At 38.0% G+C, this 27448-nt stretch overlaps 1 protein-coding gene across 10 annotated transcripts in view; it reads right to left on the bottom strand.

Annotated features, from left to right (window-relative positions):
* The window catches only part of sash1a (SAM and SH3 domain containing 1a), a 305437-nt gene that overhangs the window by 85393 nt on the left and 192596 nt on the right, over positions 1-27448 (bottom strand). Inside the window, exon 1 of one of the 10 annotated variants that reach the window (XM_074684623.1) lies at positions 4634-5266. The exons of 7 other annotated variants lie outside the window; for them this stretch is intronic. In XM_074684623.1, coding sequence (XP_074540724.1) covers positions 4634-4741 — 108 coding nt within the window. In that variant the 5' untranslated portion in view covers positions 4742-5266. Of the gene's footprint in view, positions 1-4322; positions 4494-4633; positions 5267-27448 lie in introns of those variants that run through there. 2 more of the 10 variants (XM_074684628.1, XM_074684626.1) reach the window with 2 other exon arrangements.

Here is a 27448-nt window from a genome sequence, read left to right as displayed (position 1 = left end):
TGTAGGTTGACTTTTTATTGTCACTGCTCTAGCCTGGTTAATGGATTGAAAATAACAACGAGACACCATTTTAAAACAATAAAAATAAAATTTTCTACTATTTAAAGCTCCTGGGACGAACTCTATGTTTATGTCCACTTTGGCACCCCCTATGAATAAAGTGTTTTTGTCTTATTTTAAGTAAAAATTAGTCTTATGATACTCAATATGAGCCACATTCAACTTATCAGCGCAGAAAAATGTCTTATTTCAAGTTATTTAAAGACAACAAATAATGAAAATCTGCCAATTGAACAAGAAAAAAAAATTACTAAAAACTAGAATAATGTGGCAATTTTTTTTTACATGTTACAAAAAAATCAGACCTTAATTTTTGTCTTAAAAAAATACCTTGAAAAAGACATTTTTCTTGACTGGTCAAGTAAACATGACTCAAATTAAGTCTAAAAAGACATTTTTTGCTGAAATTAGACAGAAAAACTTATAATAAAATTTAATTTTTTTGCAGTGTATGTGTTTAGTGAGACTGTCCTCAACTGTCCAAAACTGTAAAAAAATATTAGAGAAATATTTTCCCAAAAATTTATGCTCTAGAAGATTCCTAAATCTAGAAGGTTCTAGGTAAAGAGAGCGCTAGAGTTTAGCAGTCAGCCCAATTTATATTTAGTTTTAGTTGTTCACTGTTTTTTTGTTTAATTATTGATTTACTTATTATTTATTTTTATTCAATTATTAGTTTTTGCATTTACTTATTATTTATTTTTGATACAATTATTATCTTTTTTTATTAAATCATTATCTATTTTTTATATAATATATATATATTTTTTAATAAAATTATTATTTTTTTTGGTTTAATTATTTCTTATTTTTTTTAAATCAATTCTTATTTTTTTGGTTGATGTTATTACCTTTTTTACTCTCAATAATTTTTTGTTGATATGATTTTTTTAATCATTCTAATTGAAAATTGGCTTTGGCTACATTATATATATATATATATATATATATATATATATATATATATATATATATATATATATATATATATATATATATATATATATATATATATATTATGTCACACTAATAAAGCTTATTCTGAATATAAATTGCTTGAAGTCATGCTTTCTTAACAGAAATATTTTTTCTTTGCTTTGCTTTATTTTAACTCCTATGTATCACTAAGAAAAATATGAAGTTAAAAAAGTAACATGTATTGTTTACATGCTTTAAGTCGTCTTGTCAGACACCTACCCCCTTCACAGCTGTTACAGGCATTGATAACTGTAATATAGAAATAACCAGTTTCTCTCCTGATGACCTTGTTTTTCTACGTAGGTCATAAAGGGTCATTACACTTACTTTCGGTCTGTTTCAAAACCAACTGAAAACTCCTCACAGGAGCTTTAAAGACAGGACTTCATTTTTCTGATGGAAGCCCTTTCATTCAGATAAATTATGCCTGTGTGGCCTCTTATTACCTTAAGACCTCTCCCAGAAATCGTGAATTATCACCACTGTCAGCCCAGTTAGCTCATGTGAGCTCTTGCCTGACAAACTGACCCACTGAACTTTAAAGAGACACTGACTGTTTGTGCTAAAGAAAACCAGACCCCATGGACTACATATCTTTCAGTGCAGCATGATTTAAGTCTTTCAAGAACAAAAATGTGGAACTAACATTGGAAAAACTCTGTTATTTATGTTAGTGAATGGCTACTGAATTTTAACAAACTAAAGAATCTGCAATGTAACTGATTCAGACAGGTTTGCAACAATAGCTCAATCTGCATTTCAGATTTTTGTGGAATATTAAACCAGAAATCCTTCCTCAGAGGCTTTAATTTAGGTATAGACCGATGTGTTTTTTTTCAGTGCCGATACTGATACTAATAAAGCCGATAACTGATATTTGGGCCTGATATTCATTTGCAGTATAAGTAAAAACAATGGCGTAAAGATTTGAGGTTTAACTCCCTAAAGTTTCTACAGGAAGTCAAGTTTTCCAAAAAATGTCTCTGTGTGTCACCAATCGGATGGTACTGTGGGTGGGACGATGCTAGAGACAGAGAGGCACCAAAATAAAACAGTCTGAAGTTTAACTTTTTATCGGCCACCAGATTAAAAAAAAAAAGTCTGAGGCTGATATGCCTCAAAATGGTAAATATTGGCGCCGATAATCAGTCCATCTTTTATCTTTAGTTTACTCAAACCAAAAAGTACATCTTCTTGCTCAGCTGAATTAACCTGTTCAGGCATGAACGTGTATGTTCACAACTAACTGTATCACTCACTGTAAATCTTTGAGGAAAAATCAACAACTCTTTGAGGTTAGAGTTGTTAAACTCCAGTTCTGACACCTACCCTGTGGCAGTGGTTGCAGATGTTGAAAAAGAAAAAACCTTTACAGAAAAAGTTAGCTTGTGGCTACTGGTCTTGTTAATTTTGTTATGTCATGAGCATGCATCACTATTAACATTTACCCGTTTCATTAACAGTTACAAATTCCTTACAGAAGCTTTAAGACATTTTGACTAGGGATAGTCTGATTATCTGCCAGGTCGATTATTGGGGCTGATATTTGGCATTTTGAGGCATATCGGCATCAACATTCTTTTTAATCCAATGGCTGATTGCAGTTACATTGAAGTTCTGGAAAACTTTATTTACTGTAGAAAACTTTAGCTATTTTTTATTATTATTATTTTTAATTTGTTGGAGTTCGTATTGTTTAAAACTTTGACACAGAGTCGAAAACTTTGGCACTTGGGCTGCAAATAAATATCGGCTTCAAACATTGGTTATCGGCCTCCTTGACTACAAATAATCGGTATCGGCCCCTTAAAATCCATATCGACTTATCTCTAATTTTGGTTGATTTTATTTATGTGCAATGCACAAAAAGTTCCCAAATTCCATGGGTTTCTAATTAAAAGTGCAGTGAATTAAACTATACACTCTACCTTTACTTCCAGGTGTTGCAGATAAAATCTGCTATGGGAAATTTTCCTTTTTTGAAACAAAACTCAAGTTTTTTAAAGTCCAAAAAAAGTCTGAATTAATCAAAGACATTTTCCTAAAGACTAAATCCTTTAGGTCATCATAAATCAGACAGTAAAACATAAAGTTAATATAGTTAAAGGGTCAAGTTCCTCAATCGCAGCTGAGCTCAAAATGATCTGTCCTTTGTTGAGATTATACTTCACATCCGACTTTACATCAAAATTAGATTTTAGGGATGCACCGATATTAACATTTGGGCCGATTCTGATATCTGATTTCGGTAGTTTTGTCATGGCCGATAAATGATATTCACTGATATCAATATCGATATTTGTAGAGGGTCCAATCTGAGGTAGTTTTGGTGTTTACATAGTCAGAGAAAACAATGTTATTTGGGTCTTGAAAGATTGTTCAAAATGCTCAAAATGTCGGCAGCTAATGAGTGAATATCGGCCGATACTGATATTGATACTGATATATCCCTACTAGTTTTCCTAAAATATTATGTTCCAGTTCCAAGTTTTGGTTTGCATGATACATCCACAGAGCATTTTGTCTGTTTTTAGTAAAAACAGAACTCTTCATTTTTTCAAAGTCGCATATTAAGTTATTATGAAAAATAAATGACGTTTTTTTTTGGTTTTAAAGATCAATTTTGTTTCTTTGGCCCAGGGATGACCATAAGGAGCAGAGATACCCCAATCAAAAATCTTTTCCACAAGTCTCTAAAACATAAGGCTTAAACATTTCAAAACAGTGTGAGGAGTGTAAGGATGTGTATGTGTGTGTGTCTGTGTTTTAGCCGAAGAGGAAAAACGTCAAAGATGAGCACGGACTCGCAGACATTTGCCACCAGAGCAATAAATCTGGAGAAATGACTTGGCCAGGAGCCAGGTCTCCCACCCGGTGTCAGAGGGCAGGATGGCCTCCCCCCTCCAACACACACACACACTATCTCACACACACATTTACACACCATTCAGCTGCCCAGTGCCAGACTAAACCAAATTAACACCTCTGTCTTTACACAGAGTGGAAGTGACTGCAGCACGTTTGGTCAGCAGATCAATCAGATCTCATGGTGTGTGGAATCAAACAAAAGGGCCGTGCTGCAGAAAAAATCACAAGAAGCAAAGCAAAAACTTGTAACACAGGAAACTGAGGTAAGCCTCTTTTGGAGTAGTAGAGTTAAGAGTCCTCCTCCACTGTTGCATGAAAGCAAAGCCTAACAAATGCACAACAGCAGCAGAAAACATGGCAGCACCCGGAGCGCGCACAAAGGGTTAAATCAAGCTTCCAGTGTGTGATAAACGTACCGTTCTCACTCGGTTCCTGTTTACACTGAGGCCCGGTTTCCTCAACAGTGTGACCCACAGCTACAGCACCTGAAACTCTGACCACATGTAGAGAAGCTCTGGGCCTCACCGGACGCACCGCGGGCATTTGTTTGGATTCGTGATTTGCACATTTGCATGAAACGACGCGTTGCGCTGCGCAGCCACCAAGGCGGCAAATCAGCGACAAGTTTGAAGACACGGGTGAAAACTCGCAGGTCGTTGTAAGGCTATGATGTCACTCTATTGGTGTCACCCCTTCCCCCTCCCTTTTTTGTTTTAGAACAACTTACCAGCATCCCCATGACGTCCGTCCACAGTTGGGAGAAAGTGTCGGACGCAGCCGCGCTGTCCGCCTGCGGCTCCTCAGAGGACGCACCGGTCCCCTGCTCACCCTCCATGGTGCGGGAATGTTTTGTGTTCAGTCAAACTAATCTGAGCTTGAATCCAAGCCCACAGGCTGGGGGGCCTGAGCAGTAAACGAGAAACCCGTGCCAAGGCTGCTCCTAGAGAAAGTTGCCCTTGACGCACCGGTGAAATGCACCAACATTGTTTGGCACGATCCAAAGTTTAGTGCGTAAACCGCGCTCTGACATGTTTACAACACACTCCCACGACTTCAAGCACGACGGGTTTGGAGATCAGACTCAACAGGTCATGAGTCCGAAAACTTCCAAGCGGGGTGCTCCCAGCTCCACAGTCCGCACAAAGCGAGTCCTTTCCCGGGTAGAAAGTGAGCCCAACTCCGGGCGAGAGAAGGCGTCAAAGTTGGCAGAAAGTTTCCAGAAAAGTTTCAGAAATCCCTCGACGAGCGGCGGGAGAAGGTGAATAAACTGGAAGAGCGAGCACACGTGAGTTTGTGACTATTAAAGTATTGGTGTGAGAGAACGCCCGGAGCTGAGAGCAAATCCTCCAAACACTGCGCCTCCCCCTCTGCCTCTCCACCTCTCCCTCTCACACACACTCCTCCCAGCAAAACAGTTCAGCAGAAAGAAAACACTTGTCCCCTGCCAGAAGTACAAGGCCAGAAATTAACTCACACTTCTGAGGAATCATTCATGTGTCTGTCCAAGTTTCTTTAAAGAATAAAAGTTTAGTTTGACAAAGGTCACTGAATTTGACTTTTGAGAGTTTTTGAACTAAAGTCTGTTGAATTCTATTAAAATAAACTTTATAGTTAACATTTAACGCTGTTTTTTAAAAGTTTTGATGTCATACTTTTTATTTTATTTTATTTATTTATTTTTTTTACTTAAAACATTTTTTCCCAGTTTCCTAAGTGTTGGACATGGGGACTTGCTAGATTTTTTTAATTTTTTAATTTTTTAATGTGAGATGCAGGGTCCTCCAGGTAACAGAGTATTGACATACCCACAAATTGACCTTTGAAAACCCAGATAAGTTAAGTTTTAAGTTTTCGATGTGTTTTTTTTTCTTCCAGATTTAATGATATACACCCGGACAGGGAGGGCAAACAAGTTTCAACTGTTAAAAGCTAACTTTTATCCGGTAAATAATTATTTTGTTTTTTTTAATCTCAAAAAATGACTAAAGAAAGTCATTTTTTCAGGTTAAGGAAGTCCCGCTGTCCCCTGTAAAGGACATTGAATTAAAAAAAAAAGAAAAATAAATAAATAAAATAATGTAACATGCTACTTTTAAATAAGACAATTCTGTAATGCAAAAAAAACCCCGATACCATAACACTTTTTTATCCTGAGTCTCAAGAGGCAAGATTTGCCATTAAAATTAGAGTTTGACTATAACCTGTAGCAGGGGCGACTTCATGGGTGGGCCCAGGGGTCCCAGGCCCACCCAATTTTTCTTTTTGAAAATTTATTTCATTATTTTTATCAAAAAATTCGTTGTTATGGCCCTTTTCCACTCACACACCTTGGCCCTACTCTACTTATTTTGAGATTTACTAGCCAGGTTCTTTGACCACTTGGGGGCAGGGCTGCCATAAAACAGCTGGGCGACACCCTGTCCACATGATTTTGAGTGTGACAGAACAGTCACAAATTTTTGTTGATTTTTGTTTTTATTTTAACAAAAAAAACTCCTGGTTCTTCCTTTTAAACTGTGAAAAATTGTCGACCAATTTTTAAGTACAAGGAAGTTCCCTGTGAAGGACACTGAATTTAAAAGAAAAAAAAAAGCAACCCGCTACTTTCATACAAGACAGTGATGTAATGCAGAAAAATCAGAAATTGTAAAACTTTTTTTTTCTTTTTGGTCTCAAGAGGCAAGATTCGTCATTAGAATTAGAATTTCACTATAACCTGTAGCAGGGGCGGCTTCATGGGTGGGCCCAAGGGTCCCAGGCCCACCCATATTTTTTTTTGAAAAGTTGTTTTTTCATTGTTTTATTTAAAAAAAATCAGTTTTAAAGAAGAATATTATAAAATGTTGTCAGTTTATGCTCATTTTGTTGTCGTTATGCCCCTTTTCCACTAGCACGCCTTGGCCTGACTCTATTCTACCCGTTCTGTGATGGTTTTCCACTAGCCTGGTGATGAACAATGGTATACTTGCTGCTCAGTCTGTGGCTTTTTGTCACAAACTGAATGAAAGAGGACAGCAGAAGAAGGCTGCAGGTGGCAAGATGGACACCACTCTGGCAGTTGTTGTTTAAAAATGGCGAGTGGCTCTCGTCCTCTTATGTCATGAGTCATCGATGATGACATTGCCTGACGAATCAGTAGCCGGCAGACAGTGACGTCATCTTTTAGTATCGACTCAGCTCGCTTGGAACCAGAGCGGAGTAGCTACTAAAACTCTTTTAGCCTGTTGGTAAAAAAGTTACAACGCATTCAGCCTCATGTTATACCAGCAGGACTTGAGAATGATTTTGGGAAACACTGTAGATTTTTGCCTTTTATTTAACGGTAGTTAATGTTGCTGCTCTTACAGCCTATTAGACAAGGAAACGATGGAAACGCAACAAAATCTGCTTTAAAACATACATACTAACAGGACTTTATCTATATTTATACAGAAATATCTGTTTACTAACTTTTATAATTCGAGGCCCACCCAAAATTGAAATCCGGCTCCATCCCCGGCCTGTAGGCACCCTTAAACCTAAAAGTACAGTTTATTCTGAAACACTGAAACTTTTATCTCATGCTGACACAGCTTTCCACCCATACCTCTCTTCATCTCTCCAGCCACCGCTGAATAGGACTGTGAACAAAGCACATTCTCCACACGATTGTATGGAAAACAAAGAAGCGCATGAGAAAAATGTTTTCAAGGGGGCGATGCACACTGTGCCCTTTGCCCGCCGTAAATCTGGATGAAAAGCTGGACAATAACACAAAAAACACAAAACTTAGTCCAACTTTGTTTTTCCAAAGGGTATTTTTGCTGCTCACACATGCACAAATATCACTAACAGTGTTTTTGTGCAGTGTTACAGAACAGCTCCCAGATCTCATTTGAATAAAAGTAGGATAAAAAAAACAGAACATGCTATGTAGTAGCATGAAATTGCACATCTATCTTGTCCCATCAGCCGTTTGTTATGCTCCACCAGCAGGCCCACTCTATTGTAATGAAGAAGTCCAGAGACTCTCTGCTCCTCCCCTGTTGTTGTCAGAAACACACTTTCTCAGAAACAGCTGCCGCAGCCTGTGACAGATGCCAGAAGCGGCAGAGATAGAGAGGAGAGAGGCTGAACGTTTGAAATCACAGCTCGGCTCTCCTCCCTGCTGTTTCAGGGCAATTCAAAATGCTGCTTCACCTGCTGTTTGCAGGATCAGACTACAGAGCGGCGTGCTACAAGAACATGAATTTAAACACAACACAGCCATAAAAAAACAGACGAAGCTATAAAGATATCACACACATTCCTGTCTGTGACCAGGAGAAAAATGATCAGTTACACAATAATTCCTGAAGCTACAGTTTCACCCAGAGTGCATCAACAAGGCCTCCTGAGGAATACACAGGGGGCTGTGCTAGCAAAAGGCTAACCCTAAGGCTGATATTTTGCAGTACCAAACAGTGCCACAGGGTGGTGCTGCTTTTCTGTTTTGGCTTCTACTTTGCTGTTTTAATACTTTATGCTATCTGCTATCTTGCAATAAGCTGCTAACTGCTAAGACTGCTAACTCTCTATGCCTACACCAGCTACATTATGAAGTACTTTAAGTTGGAAGTAGGTGTGGTTTAAGCTAGCTATCAACATTGCTATATTAACATGTGTACAGTAACAAGGCTAGCATATTGCTGTTTAGCTATCAGACTGTTTACAATCCTAATTAATAATGAAAGATGCTCACATCCACACATGTTAATACTAGCATGTTGACGATTAGCTGTCATACTGTTAACTAGCATGTTCGCAATTACACTGTTTACAAGCCTAATTAATAATGGAAAAAAAAGCTAACATGTACACATGTTAATGCTAGCTTGTTAAGCTTAGCAGTCACACTGTTTACAACCAAAATAAATAATCTAAGAAACCTAACATCGTTTCATGTGATGCTAGCATGTTAGCAGTTACACTTTTTTACATGATAGGAAGCTAACATCCATACATTTTGATGCTAAGGTATTATACTGTTTACAATCCTTATTAATAATCTTGAAAAGTTAGTACTACAAATGTCAATGCTGCAGGTTGATGCTAAGCTATCATGCTGTTTATAATCCTTGTTAATAATCTTAGAAAGCTAACATCTACAAATGTTAACGCTAGCATGTGATAGGCTACCAGACTATTAACAATCTAAATTATTATTACTAAGCTCACATCTACATATGTGAATGCTAGCATGTTAATGCAAAGCAGTCACACTGTTCACAATCCAAATCAATAATCTTAGATTGCTCACACCCACACATGTTAATGCTAGCATGTTGATGCTTAGTTTTAACAATGTTTACAATCTGAATTAATAATGACAGGAAGCTAACATCCATACATTTTGATGCTAAGCTATTACACCATTTACAATCCTATTAATAATCTCAGAAAGTTAGTACTACACATGTTAATGCTAGAATTTTGATTTGCTGCCAGACTGTTTACAGTCTCTGTTAATATTACAAAGCTAATATCCACACATGCTAATGCTAGCGTTATAAATCTTAGCAGTCAAATGGTTTAAGTCCTGATTAATAATCTTAGAAAGCTAACATCAACAAATGTTAATGCTAGCATGTTGATTCTTGGCAGTCACACTGTTTACAATGGTAGTTATACTTGTTAGCATGCTAACACTTTCTAATCAGTTTAGCTTTTTTTCTTGTTTGGTTAGCTTTTTTTTAATGTTGTATTTAGTGTTTTATATTTTATTATGTCATAAAATTAAATGTTGAACTCATGTGCAATGAAAGTGTGATACTCCAGCTCATAAAAGTATAAGCTAACGTTAGCAGAAATAATCAGTTCCTTGTCGAAGTGTTTTCCTTTAAACATTTACAAATCCTAACGTAAGTTTGTTGTGACAGAGACAGACAGAGGTTCACTAAGTTGCGTTTTAATGTTTGGAGCCCTGGTTTGTCGTAGCAGAGAGGCTAACACTTAGCAGTAAGTGTTCCCTGATTCCTCTCCCTCAGACCCAAAATAATCTCGAAAGGCCTGGATGCTGCTAGCTTAAACACAAAAAGGAGTTATCACCCATGTTCCTCTGCGTTGTCTGGACTGGCCTTTCTTCCAAACACACGCCATGGTTCAAAGGTTGTGTAGGTGAACGCTGGGTGTTACAGGCCTTGGATGAGCGGCAGCTGCTCAACAGCTTTCTGCTTACAGTCTAAACACACAACACACGCTTACACAAGAGCAGCTTTGTCTGCCAGCGAGCCTCCAACACGGGGGTCTGCACCGCTGACCTCTAATCTGTAACCTCAGAGCCATGACATCATGACGTCCCCCTTCACACGCGCAAAACCTCTTCCTGCAGAGACCCAGAGCCCGTGCGACCCCACCTGGCCCTGCTCAAACAGAGAGGTCAGACTGTTAATGAGAGGAGGAGGAGGACGCCTGTTGACTCAGTGTGCTCATCAAACACGATGTGTGTGTGTGTGTGTGTGTGTCAGCTTTCCCCTTCGCTCTTCACACTACCCGTTAATCAAGGTGTCATGCTGCCAGACAAGAGGAAACAAGAGTCACTTGCTGGATATTTCACCATGTGCTAATTACACATTCAAAACGCGTCCTGCTTTGATCAGTGTTTCTGGCAAACATTTGGTCGTACATGAGGAGGAAAATCAGAGCATATGAAAACCATACAACTCACAGCGGCCATAAATACGTCCTGGAAGTAGGGCGTGAGAGCTGGAGCTGTTACACGCTTCTGGAAATATATAGGAGGCTCATCCATGAAGAGGGTGATGTCATGAATATAAATCACAAACATAAGTTACTTTAAAAGCTTCAAGATTCTGGACTCGTGGATGTCGAGATGCGACAACGCTTTCATCTGCCTCCTTTCATCTCCTCTGCGATCTATTATTAAAACTTTCATTGTCTTATCCTGCATCCTTTCTCTATCCTGTGTGGTTCCTGTGGCACAGAAAGGAAATTATAGCTTCTAATCAGACTCAAGAGTGGATAAAAGACACGCTACGACAAAAAAAAAAACAATCTGAGACTTTGTCCCTTTATTAAATCAGCTAAAACGAGCCTAAGAGCAGGAAGATATCATTCACAACAAGCTGGGACAAGGCAGAGTTTCCGTCTGCATGTGATTTTTCCAGGTATCCCAGCACACGCATGATCCCTCCGTCTACAAAGCATCAACTAATCTCCAGCCAAGTCCTTTCATTAACAACTCAAACACTCCCACAGGCTAAATTACGAGGAAAGCTCTGATAAACTTCCACTGAGGCAATAGATTTTTTCCCATTTATGCGCCCGCCTTGGGTGACAGTGTATGGTGCTGTGTAATTTTCTACTTTAGATGACTCAGCAGGATTATAACAAAACCTGGATGGCGTGTCCAAACACAGCCTGATATGGAGGAAGAGTGTCGAGCAGAAAAGGGATGAAACTGACTTTAAGGTAGCCTAAAATTCTCTGATTGTGAGCCTGTGAAAAAGAACGGAGGAAGATGAGATAAAGAAAAAATGCAGGACTGGACCTCCCCTGATAGTGAGAGTGACCTTTCTCAGAGGTCAGTGACCCCAGGCTTTAAAAAGTCACACACCAGGCTGCTAAGGGTGATTAACAACATCATAGACAAACATCAAGAGCATCACCGACAACTCCAGGAATGTTACACACCACAAAGCCCTGATGTAAACACTGAAGCCTCGTCTCCACTGAAATAAACAGTTCATGATCCAAGGAACTTTTTTAAAGGGGTGAAAAGGTTCCTCTTTAAGTCCAGTGTGGTTGTATGTTACCTCCATGTGTGGCTAGGGGTGATAGAAGAAGCAGTGGCAAAACAAAAAAATTATAATCCAAATTTCCACCCAAAAAATCAGGAACTTTAAATCCTAGTACTTTTCTTTCAAGGAACTAAAATATGCTATCAACTTCACTGGTTAGCATCTACTCCCAAGAATTGAGACCCACCAAAAAGTGGCTAAAAGATTACTTACACGCAAAAAAAAAAAAAAAAAAAAAAAAAGATTCCCCAAGATTCCCTAGTCAGTCAGTTTTCTCTGTCCAAGCCTCTCGAGAATGGAATAACATACCATCTACTGTCAGAGAGCTCAACACATATCAGTCATTCAGGTCTTACTTAAAACAGTGGCTTATAAAAAGTCAAAACTGCCAGCACTAAAACCATTACCCCTGTCCCTGCTACCTCGTGTCTGCCTTCTGCAAAATTGTCTTGTGCATGCAAGAGCCAACTGTATATGTTTTTTTCTGTGCTATGTTGCATTTTTGGTTTTGTTTCTCTTTCCTCTGCTGCTCAACCCAGTCATGCATGCTTTATTTTAATAATCATATGCTTTTATATAGATCTGTCCTGTGTTAACAGTACCTTAGTATACCTTATGTCTTACTTGCATGGCCTTGTATTTTGTGTTCTCTGTTGATTCTTTATATGCTTTGCATGATTTGGAAACCTACCTTATGCAGCTCCCTCTCTTTTTCATATATGTGGTTATTTACCCTTATGTATTATAATTATTATTTTATTTTATTTCTCTTTCTCTCTTTCTGTCTCTCTCTTCTTCTCTCTCAGATCCTAGTACTGTTTAACTTTAGGGTGTGATTTTATTGATTTATTTTCTTTTCTTTTTTTCTTTATTTTTTAACAACGAACTCTGCATTCTCTCATTCTGCTCTGTTTTATTTCATCTTGTGCTTTTTAGGTTGACCATTTTAACATCTGGCCAGGGACTACAGATGAAAATTAGCCTTTTGGCTAACTCTGGCATATTTACTGTAAATGTCTATTAATATGCATTGTCCCTGTAAATCATAAAAAAAAAAAAAAAAAAAAAAAAAGATATTTTTCAATTGTACAAAGAAAATTGTCTCCAGTTTTAAAGTACCGCAATTACAGGAACAGGAACTTTATCTTGAAGAGGATCTGTTTTAGGAAACTGACAAATACTTTTCTCCCCAGAATTTTTTTTGCTAACATTAAATCCCACAATAACAGGACAATGTTTCACCCCAAAACGCAAAAACAAGGAGAAGACAAATCTGAGTTAACGCTGTAGTTAGCATGTCAGGCCTGTAGGTGGTGCTATAACTGTCTTGTCCTGAAGCAGCTTTTGGTAGATCTCCTCTGAAGTAGAGTTGGGCCAAAGTGGTGCTACTGATGCACATTTTGTTGAAAGACAGTTTCCGTTTTAGGACGGTTTAAACAGTGGTTTTCAAAATGGGGGCTGTGGCCCCTTTGGGAGCCACAAGAGAGCACAAAGTGGTCCACCGAAAAATGGAGGGAATGAAAAATTGAATCTTTTTTTTTTTTTTTTTATCATTTAAATTTTTTAATTGTTAAGTTTTTTTAATAACTATTTGTCCTGAACATACAATCTGTAAAGTGCCATAATTGTCTGGTTCACATCTTTCCAATTGCACCTAAATGCACCTTGTGTGACAGCTGCAACTTCCACATGATGATGTCATGATCTGTGCCGACCTGGCGGTTTGTGCCTCATATTATCCAAAATACTGGACTGAACTTTGAGGCTCTTCCCCTGTCTAACTACTGACTACATGAAAGAAAGGAGTATCCCACTTTAGCTGACAGAGCTGTGAATGCCTTCTCCTTTAGTAACAACCTACTTGTGTGAGTCTGACTTTTGTTGGTTAATAATTTCCTGTTCTAAACAAATGTAATAATTATTGAAAAGTCAATAAAAGTTAGAAAATACATTCTTATTGACATGTCTTTAATCATTCTGAATAGGGATGCACTGATATGAAAATTTTGGCTGATACAGATATCTGATAATTAAAATGGATGTTATGGCTTGGGATGGGTACCTTTCACATTTGAAATGATACTGTACTGATGCCCGGTACTTGGCAATTGGTACCAGTTCTCAACAGTACCAATTTTTTGGTACTTTTTTCTGTTTATGTGGTAAAAGATATCAATTTGTTTAATGATAAAATATAAAAAAAAGTCAATTTAACATATTTATCCTCCAATATATGACCTTGCGATGCTGTGTTTATGCCCAGAAAATAGGAAAATTGCCTACTATTTCACTCCCTCACAGTCACAAGGATGTGTTTTGGGTTTACGTGAATCAGTACCTGGTACTTTTGAAAGAATTCAGTAGGTTCCTATAAAAGTACCTAATTCGGTACCCATCCCTAGTTATGGCTGATAACCGATATTTACCAATATCGATTTTGGTAAAAAAAAAAAAAAAGACACAAAACAATTTGAGATAATGTTTTGAGGTGATTCAGAGAGAAGGAGCGGTGCGATCATTAATAAAGATGACTGTGGAGAGGATCAAAGGATGGCTCACCTGAAATGATCGTGATCAAAAAAGTATGTTTTGTCTGGGTTTTTTTGGATCAAAAACAGGAAGAGAGATATAAAAGCAGAGAGTTAACTCTTCTTAGGTAGTTTTGGTGTTTACATAGTCAGAAAAAACAAGATTATTTGGGTCTTGAAAGATCGTTCAAGATGCATCCTGAATTCTGGCAAAGTAAAGTTTGGGAATTCCTGGGCTAAACGCTGTTTCCGTGTAAACAAGAGGCCCGAACACAACAATACTTTTGCGCTTCACCCTAAAACTGATGTAGTGTTAACAGCCCCTTAAGCATCCTAAGGTAACATCAATACACTTGAACCACTTCCTGCCCAAGTAGTTCCTTTGCTGCTGCGATAACTTGCACCCTCAAAAGTGTCCGGCGCTGAAAGTCATGTCCTAAAAGCTCCTTATCGCTGGAAGAGGAACCTTTAAAGATGCAGAAATTAAGTATCTTTGACTCCTTTTTGATCCTAGTTCCTGCAGTTGAAATGGCCCAAGAACTTTTTCTTCACAGGGTGAGTTCTTGCAGTGGAAATGTGGGTTTATATTCTCTGTTTGCCACTTCAGCTGGCCATACTTCCATCTTCCTCCCTGAATAAATAATCAAGATCAATATGCTCACATCATTAATTTATCTTAGTCGATGGGTCAAAGGCGTTTAAGTCCCGTGACATTCGCTTTGAACATCTGTGTGTGTGTGTGTGTGTGTGTGTGTGTGTGTTTGTGTATTGGAATGTGTAAGAAACAGTGTGTGCATAATGAGCATGCAGCCAGGCCAGTCCCCCTGTGCTTCACACACCGCTGACTCTTGTGTGGGAGTTATCACACAAGCCCAATTAGCATGACAACTAATTACTGATTCCTCGGCCCCCTCCCCCAGCTGAGCCAGTCATTAAATTAAATCAACATGCTGCTCGGCTGAAAACAAAGCTTTCAGGGTGGTGTCATGGACGCCTTGAGCTGCCTGTTTATGAGCTCTATAGGTTTTACTTTCGTAGCCTGCTCAACCATAACACTGGAGTCTTTTGATAACACAACAACAACACAGGAAGTACTCCTGGGCATGAGGGGAGACAGAGAGGAGCAGCGAGGAGGAAGAAACGGAGAGGGTGTGAGATAAACACATGAAAGCGAGATGCAAAAGCAACGGGGAAAACAGTGAAAACAACAACAAATTGATACAGGAAAAAGAGATAGAGGTCAGCCTGAGGTATGGTTTCCATGTGTTAGCCAGCTGTTTGTAGCTCGACACACAAAACAAGCTGGATATGGAAGGTAGGTCAAGGAGAGCATGCTAAATCGGTACATCTACCTATAAAACCAGCACAATATCCTGTGCTGCTGTCAATGAGATGCAGGAATTCAGCTCCAAAGAGAAAACAATAATATTTATCAGTGTCAGTGAGATGCAGTGAAGATAAAGAAAACAGAGGAGGTTCTCAAGGTTTGGAGCGAGAAACATGACCTGCGAGGTTAAGGAGAACTCAGGGGAAAGCTTTTTCCTGGAAGTCTGTTTGTTGTGATACTCACACAGCCGTTCCGTTTCCCTTTTAGTGAGTGTGACATTTTATTTGGAAGACAGATTTATTAATTGGAAAGCTTAAACTGCGTTCACACACAAACGCTCAAGGACTGAAAAAGCTGTAGTAAGCATGCCAGGCCTGTAGTTGGCGCCATAACTGTCTTGTCTGTTCTACTAAAAACGCCAACTTGCTGTCCACAGGGTAACGGTGCCTGCAGTGTTTCAGGAAAAAATAATAATAAACAACACACATGATTAGCTGTTTAGCTAACAATCAGATGAAAGACAATGCTAGCTCTAAACTAGTTTGGCCAACATTACTTTAGCTAATAAACAATATTGTCAAACAGTGGTCTTATGCACTAGCTAGTTTAATAACAACTTCAGCTATAGTTAAACTGGAGCTAATGAGTTCTGCGACATGTTTTTAAGTTGGTTTAACAGTAGCCTCAACAGATTTCCAGCTAGCTAACGTTAACTCTCAGCTTATTTAGCTAATATTATTTTCACCTAGGACTTAGTACCAAAGAATCAAAGAGTTTTATCATGTTATATACCATGTTATGCTATGTAAAGTACAGTTAGCTCGATGCTGACTGAAGCCTTTCTGCAGCTGAAGCTAATGAGTTATCAGACATGTTTTTATTTCTTTGAATTACAACAACTACAGCTTATTTAGCTAACATAAAGTGATAGCTACTAACTCTCCGCTTATTTAGCTAACATTATTTTCACCTAAGATTTTGTACTAAAGCATCAAACAATTATGTACTGTTATGCTATGTTAAGAAGTGTTAGCTCCATGCTGACTTATGTTATGTTACGTGAAGTACTATTAGCATGATGCTGACATTAGCCTTTTTGGGACTTTAGCTAATGAGTTATCAGACATGTTTTTATCTCTTTGAATAACAACTACAACCAAATTGCTAGCTTACAAAAGGTGGTAGCTAGCTTAATATATTCACATGGCAGTGTGAAATGAAACATATTTCAATGGCTAATACAAAGATGATAACCCATTTAGCTAACATTCAGATGACAGCTAATGCTAACTTCCAAATGATAACATTACTTGTGGCGAGGAAAAATATTACCTAGAAATTGGTTTATGCTAACTATAGCCGTAACACATAGCTAGCTAATGTGTCATCTGCTGTAATCTCAGCTACCAGATTTAGCCTTTATTTAATTTTCCCCTCAATTTAAGGTAAAAGTGGCCAAAATAATCAAAAATATTTAGCTTTTAAGCCAATCAAGACAAAGTTAAATTATGCCTCTGAATTTGTCTTTTTTTTTCTCCACAATTTTTAAACACGGTATATTGAAGTTCAAAAAGAAACAAGAATTCCTGCAGAGACTTTTCACATTGTAATCCATGAAGTTGTTAATGTGGTGGTGATCGCAGGTCTCTTTCATGAGCCCGGTGTAGGAAAAACCAGAGAGTACCAAAACAAAGCATATTTCTGCTAAGCCATGGATTCCCTGATTCTCCACACAGTCTACGCCTCCTTAGCCATGTGGTAGGTGATTATGTTACACCATTGTGTGCCTGTGAGTGTGTGAACGGAGACTCCAGGGGGTTTTAATCAGGCGAGACTGAAAGGGCAGATGTTGTTCTGGATGTTAGCGCTGGGTGTCCAGAGTTTGAGCAGCTCTGTGTGAAAGACCAGGATCCTGTGTGTGACGCAGCGCTGCAGAGCTGGGAGCGTGTCTGTAAGGAGAATGAACTGAATCTTTGTTGATATGCTGTTCACAGGCTGCAGCACAACACGAACAGAGTATAAAGAGTTTGTTTTTTTGTTTGTGAGTGGGTCCACAGGTGCAGACAGTGCAGATGTGTTGCGGTCTCTGTGGATGTGGGTCATGAGACAGGACTGGCAGCTGTGGTGGTGTCACAGTGGCAGTGCCAGGCTTAGCTCATGCCCAGTATGTCATCTCATACTGGACAGACTGGTCATGTAACAGCGTGTACTGGAGCTCTGGAAATAGATGATCTGACACATAGAGAGCATGTGGACAGATATTTACCCGTGACCAACCAGTGTTACTACGCTTTCATTTAGCTCCTGAGCTGGTGTGGGAAACACGGGACCACCCTGTTTCTGTAACGTCTCGTCTCATACGTTAAACTCACATCCTTTGGTTCAGTCTGGTCTTACTTTGTAGAATTATCTCTCCTCTCGTTTCTGTTAACTTCACTTCCTGCCCTGACGTGTTCCCCGCTCCTGTGATTGCTGACCCCGCCCTCATTCTTTCCACCTGTGGCTCATTACCGCAGGTATTAATAGTTCGTGTCTCCCTTTGTCCTGTGTCAGTTTTCTGATGTCTCATGTTGGCTCCAATTCACTCCCCATTAGTTTTTGTCAGGCTTGCCTGTGAATTTGAGTTGTTCAGTGACCCTAAATTTTTCCAGCACTTGCTGAGGTTTTCGTTTCTTCCTTTTTTTGAGTTTTCAGTGACTTTTTGTTCTCACTTTTTTTTCAATAAATTCAACTTTTGGCTTCTACCAGTCGTGTGCCAGGGTCCCCGAAGAAGTTCTTGTCAGTTTTCTGCTCTATCCACAAAAAAAGCTCAATAACTTGACTTATTTAATGCCAAAGAGCATTTTTTGGGGGCTGGATGTGTACCTGGTTACTGGTCTTTCTGCAGCCAGCCTCAAGCAGTTTCTCCCAAAGCAGTAACTTTTTGCTGTTCCTCAAAGGCTTAATATTTTTCAATTTTTCTAAACTGGATGTTGCTCCTTGGTCATAACTCTGACTTTCATCTGATCCTGAGAAAAAAAAAATCAGACGTCTAACATTAGAGTAGAAATCCTGAGAAAATTTTGATACAAAGGTCAAAATTTTGAAAAAAATAAAGATAAAAATAATTTAAAAAATGGTGGTCTACCAAGTCAAAATTTGGTGATAAAAACCTTTAATGCATAAAATATGAAAGCCTCTTTTTTTTTTAAAAGAGTTTTTATTCTTCTTAGGGCATGAAAATAAATATTTTAATTTTTTTTTCAAATATCTGATTTTTTTTTCAAGCTCTTAATCTTTATCTAATCTTTATCTTGTCTCTAATTTACCGAAGGCAATTAGGGCGACTGGAAAAAAAAAAAAATCGAAGAAAAAAAAGTCAAAGTTTTGAGTTGAATGTCAGTATTTTGAGATTAGATTTAAAATTCTGAGATTAAAGTCCAAATTCTTGACTTTTTTCTCTGAATTTTGACTTTTTTCCTCAGAATAATAACTGAGAATTCTGAGACCTTTAATCCCTAACTCCCAATTCTAATCTCAGATTTTTAGAAAAAAGTCCAAGTTCTAGTTTCAATCTGTAACTTCTAACTTTAATCACAGATTGCTGAAGCCTTTAATCTCTAGCTTTAATTTCGGATTTCTTAGAAAAAAATTAGAATTCTGACTTTAATCTCAGATTTTTTTTGGGGGAAAAATTTAGGATTTTTCTTATTTATTTATTTATTTATTTATTTTTATTTTTTTTAGAAAAATTGTATTTTTTTTATCTGTTTCAGTTTCAATCTCCTTCCATAATTATCTTTATATTTTTAATAAAGGGAAAAAAAACAGAATTCTGACAAAGGCTCATATGTCTAAGCTGAAAATCAGGATTACCACTTTAAAACCAGAGTTAAAAAAAAGTATGACCTAATAATATGACCTATAACCTCCCTTATATTATTTTTGTCAGTGGCCCTAACCCTGCTGTAGATAGAGGCCCTTTAAAGTAAGTTTTATGCAGCATCTGTCTCCTGACCACATGAAAGTGTCTGTGGGACTTTCTGTTTCTTTAGTTTCATTTACAAAAGCTGGGAGTTTAATGGCTGCTTTTATTGTGCACAGTTTTTATTTAGTGACTTTGAAACTTTGTTAAAGGAAGATTACATTTTCAAGTGGGCAACAGGAGAAAATATTAAAGAAAACCTTCAGTGAGTTTGTTGTTTTTAAGTGCTTTGTGTTCTCTACTCTGGAGGGATTAGAGCTTTAACACCACTTTAAGATGTGAGAGAAAAACTTTTGATAGATGATGAAACTTTCTAAGAATGTATTGAAATGTGCCTTAAATCCCAGAGCAGACTGAGACAGCGCTTTCACAGTTTCTTATCTTTGTTTGTGAATGCAAACACTGCATCGTCATCTGTCTTTTTTACCAGCAGCTTCTTTGAAACTCCTTCCTCTGTTTGCTCCAAATGAGGCAACAAACTGAGACACACTGGCGCCCCCTGCTGTTGCTACACACACTTACACCACACGAGCCCTTCTTGCCCATACAGGACACTGGACGTCAATAAAACCCTCCTGCACATCCTGTTTCATGCTGCCAGGCGCTCCGCCACATGTTCGCCTCTGAGCCACGCTCCATAAAAAGCCTCAGCGTTATTAACGACCACGTGTGTGTGAACATGTAATTATCTGCTGCAGTTTCATCCCAGCCTCACTTTTATAGTGCTCACTCAGAGCATGCAAAGGATCACTGGTAGCTTTGAGTTTACTGTACAGACCCAGCGCAGAAACATGTGAACACAGATCGTCTTTCCCTGCAGATTTATGTCACGCCACGCGCTCCACAGGCTGCAGACATGTTGACATTGGGTTGTGTATTAGATGTTATAATAACTTGTTTCTCGGCCAGCCCCGGGCCGCTCTGTGGTACGCGGTTCTATAATTACTGTCAGGATCCACCAAGCCTTCATATATCTCACACACACATGATCTGTCACACATTAGAAGGCGAATACACAGCCGTGTTAAATACATGCTGACATGCAGAAATCATCCTCTGACTGAGAAGCAGCAGCAGCGGTGGTGGATGGATGGATGGACGGGTATCAAAACCTCAGCGCAGAGTGATTTCAGCACTGATATATTATTCCAGTCCCGTAGCTCTGAGCTGTCAGGAGTTACACCAGCATGTTGAGCTGAATAGTTTCCCCGTGTTATAAGTCAGGGGCAAGAGCCAAAGACAGAAACGTGACCTGACCCAGTGTCTGTTTCAAGAAAACCTCCAGAAATATACTGGTTTTTGCAGTGGATCTTTACTTTGTATGGCTTATTTGTTGGTCATGGACACCAAACTTTTTGTGTCTTCAGTGATATTTTTACTATTTTTGCTCCTGTGTTGGTCTGGAGATCCTACATGTAACCATGGCTGCATTGATTACATGTGAAATCAGCTTTTAGCAGCCTGTAGCATGGTGATGCTAACCAGTGCTAGGCCGGATGTTTCCCACAAGGTGAGGAGAAGGAGGTGAGGATGACGTGCTGGTTCCCAGGTGTGAGCTAAGAAGTGACGACATGGACCTGTCCTTCCAGACATCGTTATTGGGAACCGAAGATCTATCTCTGATAAGATGGACAAGCTAGCTGTGCTAACCCAGCAACTAGAAGGCAGAGTAGCATCATGCTATTCACAGACATGGCTAACAGAGCTAACACTGACATTGGAAGAGCTTCACCTGCTGTGAGCAGACAGGATCCAGGAGACAGAGACTGAACAGACTGCTGAAGAAGCTCAGTCTGAATTTGATAATAAATCTTAAAAACTAATTAAAAGTCTTGTTTAAGAAATGGATTAAAATTGTCTATCCATCATCAGGATGGTTTTAAAATGTGTGGTCACTGTGTCTCTACTCCTCAGGTAGCTCAGACAGATCTGTATGACTGACCACACTCTGAACTGACGCTGACAGCGTGAACTGCACTCAGCCAGAGCAGATTATATAAGACCTCCCTCCTGACTTCATTAGTCAGTTTGGTTCAGGGTCGAACCTTGGCACGTTCAGCCTCTTCCACACTTCCTTTAAATATTTTACCATTTTCTCTCCTTCCTTCCTTCTTTCCTCTCCACCATCCTCTATATTTCACTTGCCTTGCATGTTTCTCATCCATGTTTTAATCACAAAGATCAGTTAATGCTTGGAACTTAATAACTGACACTGCAAAACTCTAATCTTAGGGTTTGTGTCTTACTTTTCAGAAAAATTATTGTAACAGACATAATAGGAGCCACATTCACTAGGCGAGTCTAAAAAAGTGTCTCATTTCACATTAGTAAAGAGAAAAATGGGGCACAGGTTGCTTAAAACAGTAAAAAGAAAAATCTACCTATGAGTGGGGAAAAATTTGCTTTTTGAGCTTATTGAAATAAAAATAGTGTCTTATTAAGAGGAACTGAATAAGTACAGATTACATGATTTAAAAAAAAAAAACAAAGAAACAAAAAAAAAACAATATTTTCAACTTAAGATAGAATTTTATTTATTTATTTATTTTTTTGATTTTTTTTTTTTTTAAATATTGCAATTTTGTTGTACTTGTTGAAATGACAGATAAAAATCTATTCTATTGCAGGAAAGTGAGCAAGTGCACATTTCACTGCCATAATAAGTCAGGGTGAAGGTTTTTGTAAGTAAAAATAAACAAAAAAAAAGAAAAAGAAAAACCAGACAAAATTCATTAAAATAAGTAAATAAATAAATAAATAAATAAATAAAAACCAGAAAAAAAAATAAAAAAGGGAAAAAATGGAAATAAAGATGAAAAACTGTATCTCTTTGTCTACAGGGGGCGCCAAATTCTATATAGTAAACAAAGGAGCTTTAAGTTTGTTCTTTTTTTATATACTCAATTCTTGGCGTTTCTTTTCTTTTCTTTTCCTTTTTTTTGTTTATTCAATTGTAATTGTTTCTTTGTTATAACTAATGTAAATTTTCAGTTTCAGAAAATTGGATCCACTTTAATTATTTACTATGCTAGCTTCTTTTCAAAGCCCTGTGAGTTTCTTTGTATATATCAATAAAGAAATTTAAAAAAAAAAAAAAAAAAAGTGCGGCTTATGAAGTTAAACCATTGAGTTCAATAACTTCACTGTTCTGCTGACAGAACAACCAATCAACCTCTCTTCTTGTGTCTTGTACCATTAAAGAAAACTGACTGCTCTCTATGAATGTGTGTGTGTGAGTGTGTGTGTGTGTGTGTGTAGCAGAGTCTCAATCTGTCTCTGCGGCTGTCTACACTAAATTCAACCACACAACACAGGAACACAGTGCAAGCTCAGCTCAAACCGCTTTAGCCCTCTACTTTCTCAGGAATTTCCCCCGTTTCGTCCAGAGGATCCTGCTTACACTGGTAAAATATGAACCCAGCGGCCGTGCAGAGCCGCAAAAACACAAAACAACAACATGTCGAGTTTCCTGATTGCTTCAACAGGTCCATGTGATGACACTGAAGGTCCAAGATTCCTAAAACATATGGACTGAGCTTTGAAATTAATGTAACTGATGTAAGTCAGGTATAGAAACGTCCTCCATCGAAACCTTTGGCTAGAAGCATGTCATCATTAGCTAGCTGACTGTTAGCTGGGAGTTTAACCTTTTCTGTTGCTACGGGGAACAGTTTAAAAACGTGATGTTAGCTTGTAAGCAGTTGATGCTAACTTTAGCTTTTGTGTTTTGTCTGCAAGAGTCAGTGGGTTATATGCACCGCAAAAATCTGAAATCTTATCAAGTATTTTTGTCTGACTTTTGGTAAAAATTGTCTTTTCATACTTGATATGAGCCACATTTAACTGATCAGTCCAGAAAAATCTCTTGCTTCAAGTTATTTCTTGTCTCATTGGCAGATTTCTTTACTAGTAACAAGCAATTCAGACGTCATTTTTGTCTTTAAATAACTTGAAATCAGACATTTTTCTGGACTTGTCAGGTGAAGATTGCTAATATTAAGTCTAAAAAGACATTTTCTACTAAAAATTATTTGTTTTGGCACAGAGCTTTCCTCAAAATCTCCTGATTTTAAAAGAAGCTACATTTCCAGATGAACTCCCAGAACTCCCAAATGAAAAAAAAATAAAAAGAAATCCACTTTAGCAGCATAAATTACTTATAAGTTAAGCATTTCAGTTAGAAATTAGCATAATTTTGATGAAAAGATAATGTTTTGGTTGATTTTATACCACATGTTCGATGCTAACTCTTGTCTCAGGACAGTTTGCCACTCAGATGCTATGAGGAGGGGCTGTTTTAATTGGACTGCAGCGCCACCTTCTGGCCTGGAGTTTCACGCACACTGTCGTAAAGATGTGACTTTTATTTTTATATGCAGTGCTATCGGCAGCCCGGTACTACAATGTATCCGTAGGCTAACATGACAACAAGCTAACTGTCAGTTTGTACAGTAGTAGTAGTAGTGCTATCGGCAGCCTGGTGCTCTAAGACGTGTCTGTAATGTGTAACGTTAATGAATCCTGGTTATGTCCTGCCAGTCATCTACCAATCAGAGCTAACGTAACCTCACTCTTCATTTTATTGATAGACTCTCAAGTTTGAACAGACCACTGCAGAATAACTGCTGACTGTGGGTTGGAGGCAACATCAGCACAAACACTTTAGCACTTTTAGCCTTTAGCTCGTGCTCTATCTCTCTCCTGTTTATCTTTCTTCTGCTCTTCTGTCCTTTTTCTGTCTGACAGTTCGGCTCGAGTGTCCACCACCACTACAAAATTAATCACAGAAATCGTTGTCAGTACAGAAAATCATGGATCTCTCTTTTCTCTGCTAAACTTCATCAGCCATCTTCCAAACCCCGTTTTAATCTCCATCCCTCCTTTCATGTGAAAAATGTAAACCACATCAGAAATAGCTCTAGTGTTTCAGTGCTGAACCTTTCAGGTCATAAAAGGACCAGAGGGTACCATGACCGAGCCGCGGTCGTTGGCATGAGCTGTGGTGATGGTCGCTCTGACCTCACCAGATCTCATTACAGACCTGTGGGGAGTCCTGTCTGAACGCTCAGGTCCAGATGGTCGCTCAGAACCAATTAACACACCTCTCTGCCTCCCTCTCACAGACTGAATCCCTCTGATGCTCCGTCACTCTCGTCCCAGAGGTTAAGAGAAAAAAAAAAACACTAACACACACAGTAACAACCAACGACCAACAACCCCACGACCAAGTTGAGGGAAACCCAAACAAATGGAGCAGTCAGCGCTCATTAGCTGTGTGTGTTTAATGATCATCCTCTCAGTCTGGGTTAGCAGCCAGCCAGTGCAGCAGTAATGAGCCTCCTCTGCTGCCCCTTCACCCCTGTGAGGAAGAGGAGCTGCTCCAAGCCAAGACGCCTCAGCGGGACCAGGAGCGGTGTAAAGGTTAATGGGCCCGCTGAGATTGAACGCAGGTGGAGGAAAACTAAGTTTGGGGCCCAGATGGCTCCGCCTGAGGTAGGAGCTCAAACCTGAGGAGGAGAGTTAAACACAGTCTGTGTGTGGGTTAGTGCACATGGAGTAATGTCACTTATTCAGATATGCAAATTACACTCTCCTAGCCTTTCCCCACACACCCTGCCCTCCACGCCACAAGAGTGTCAGGAAGTTAAGACTGAAAATAGACAGTAGGAGAAAAAAAGGTGTTTTTTATTTTTATTTTTTATCTTTTTCTTTTGTAATACCTCTTTGTGTCATAATATTATATTCATCAGTATTATTTAAAAGTGTATTAGGCCGAATTGCTGAAACTGCTTGACTTATTTTATTTATTTATTTAATACTTTCTCTCTGGAAGTATGTAGTTTGAAATTTGCCACAAAATAAAAAAATAAACAAACAAATAATAATAATAATAATGATAAAAAAATAAGTAAAACTAACAAACTAACTACATAAATAAATAAATATGAATATAATATAAAATAAATAAATATAACAACTGATTAACTAACTAAATGAATGAATGAATGAATAAATAAATAAATAAATAAATAAATAAATAAATAAATAAGTAAAACTAACAAACTAACTACATAAATAAACAAATATAACTATTATATAAAATTAATTGATTAATTAATTAAATAAATGAGGCAAAACGTTATTAATGCTATTACCTGTTTTAATGCCGTAAATATTTTCACTCGTTTTTCAATGCTAATGTTCCTTTTTTCAGTTTCAGGTTATGTTTTTCAATGCCCATTTTTTTTTCCAATTCAAAAACATTTTATTTTATTTTATTTTATTTTATTTTTTTTATTAATTAATTTTTTTTTTTGCATTTTTTAAAGATTCAAATAAGGTAAAGATTTAAAAATATTTTTTAAATTTAATTTAATTTTTATTTTATTTTATTTTATTTTATTTTATTTTATTTTATATATCTATTTTTTTTATTTTCTTCCTTTTTTAAGATACAAAGATAAAGTTAGTCAAAGCAAAGAAAATAAATAAATGGATAAATAATACAGTTAATAGAAGAAAAAATATCTCACAACCTTATTTAAACCTTATTGAAAATAAAAAATAAAATAAAATAGAATAGAATAGCATAAAAAATGATGATGAAATAATTAATTGTAACAATATAGCTAATAATATAGGATAATACATTTTATTAAAATCACATTCTTTGGTGTGTTGCTTATACTACTGATTACGTGACTTAATGATGGTTATCCTGAGTAGTATGTTTGGTAAACTGTCTAATTTTTTCCATCTCATAAATTTCATGTACAAGGTCCTTCATTTTGTATTTTAAAAAATTTTCATTTTTTACCCAGTGCATTGTAACTTGTTTCTTTATAGCAGCTCTTAAAATGACTAAATCACGTGACCACGATTTGCCATTTGCTCTACACATTCCCTCCAACATCTTGACGTAAATCTGCTGTTGTACTCACTGTGAATTTGCAATGACTTGAAACATCTGATTAGAAATTTCACATGTACCCTCTTCAAAAAACTAGATTAGTTGTATGATGGATGTAATTATATGTTACCAAATACCAAACATTAAAGCCGTTGTTTTGGCTCCACAGTAAAAAGGATCAAATCTTTAAGTTTGAAAACATAAAAACATCCAACTCTTGTTTTCTTGACGTATAAGTAACTCTGATTATCTATTTTAAAACTGTTCAATGAGCAAATGCTGCAAGAAACCAGTCGATTCTTCACAGACAACATGAGACCGATCAGGAAAACATCAGGTATCGAGGAAAGCTAAGGGTCCCTGGAGGACACATTTTGCACCAACTGACTGAAGCCTTCCATTGGTGCAGGAGAGCGGAGCTGCAGGGCTCGGTGCTGCGCCCATGCTGGCTAAAAACATATCCATATCCTGTGGCGCAGAGCTGGCGTTTCGCCCAGACCCATGTAGTATTTACCTTCCTCCTCTCTGCTACCCCTCCTCTTCTTCATCTGGACTTCTGCTTTCTCACAAACCCTCATGAATGTGTGCATGCATCGTCTACATCTGTTATCCAGCAGCCTGGCTGTCAACACCCCTTCAAAATCACACAAAACTACACAAAAACATGCAAAAACACAACTCCAACTCTCGAACATGATGAATAAATTGAGCGTACATTTTGTCAAAAACATGGAAATTGACAGCAGAGACGGTCAGTCGGGAAACAAGGGGAGAACAAGCGGTGTGGCGTGCAACCGTCCATGACCAGGGCTGAAACTGGGAGATTACTATTAAATGGGGTGTGACCTCCACCAACAGGCCACAAGGACACCCTATAATCAATTACTTTTCCTCTTTTTCCCGAGGTTTCTCTGCAGGATCTGGAAGACGTTGAGGGACAGCTGCGAGACGGTTTGCTCGCGATGATCTCAGAGCAGAACAAATGTGAGCACATATGGCTTGTAAAGCAGAGAGCTGAGGTTGGAGAGTTAAAGC

The sequence above is a fragment of the Halichoeres trimaculatus genome, unplaced genomic scaffold (genome assembly GCF_033239565.1).
Source record: "Halichoeres trimaculatus isolate MK-OKI-2021-1 unplaced genomic scaffold, fHalTri1.1 fHalTri1_scaffold_13, whole genome shotgun sequence".
In the NCBI taxonomy this organism is placed as follows: Eukaryota; Metazoa; Chordata; class Actinopteri; order Labriformes; family Labridae; genus Halichoeres; species Halichoeres trimaculatus.
This window is presented reverse-complemented; position numbering and strand designations above follow the sequence as displayed.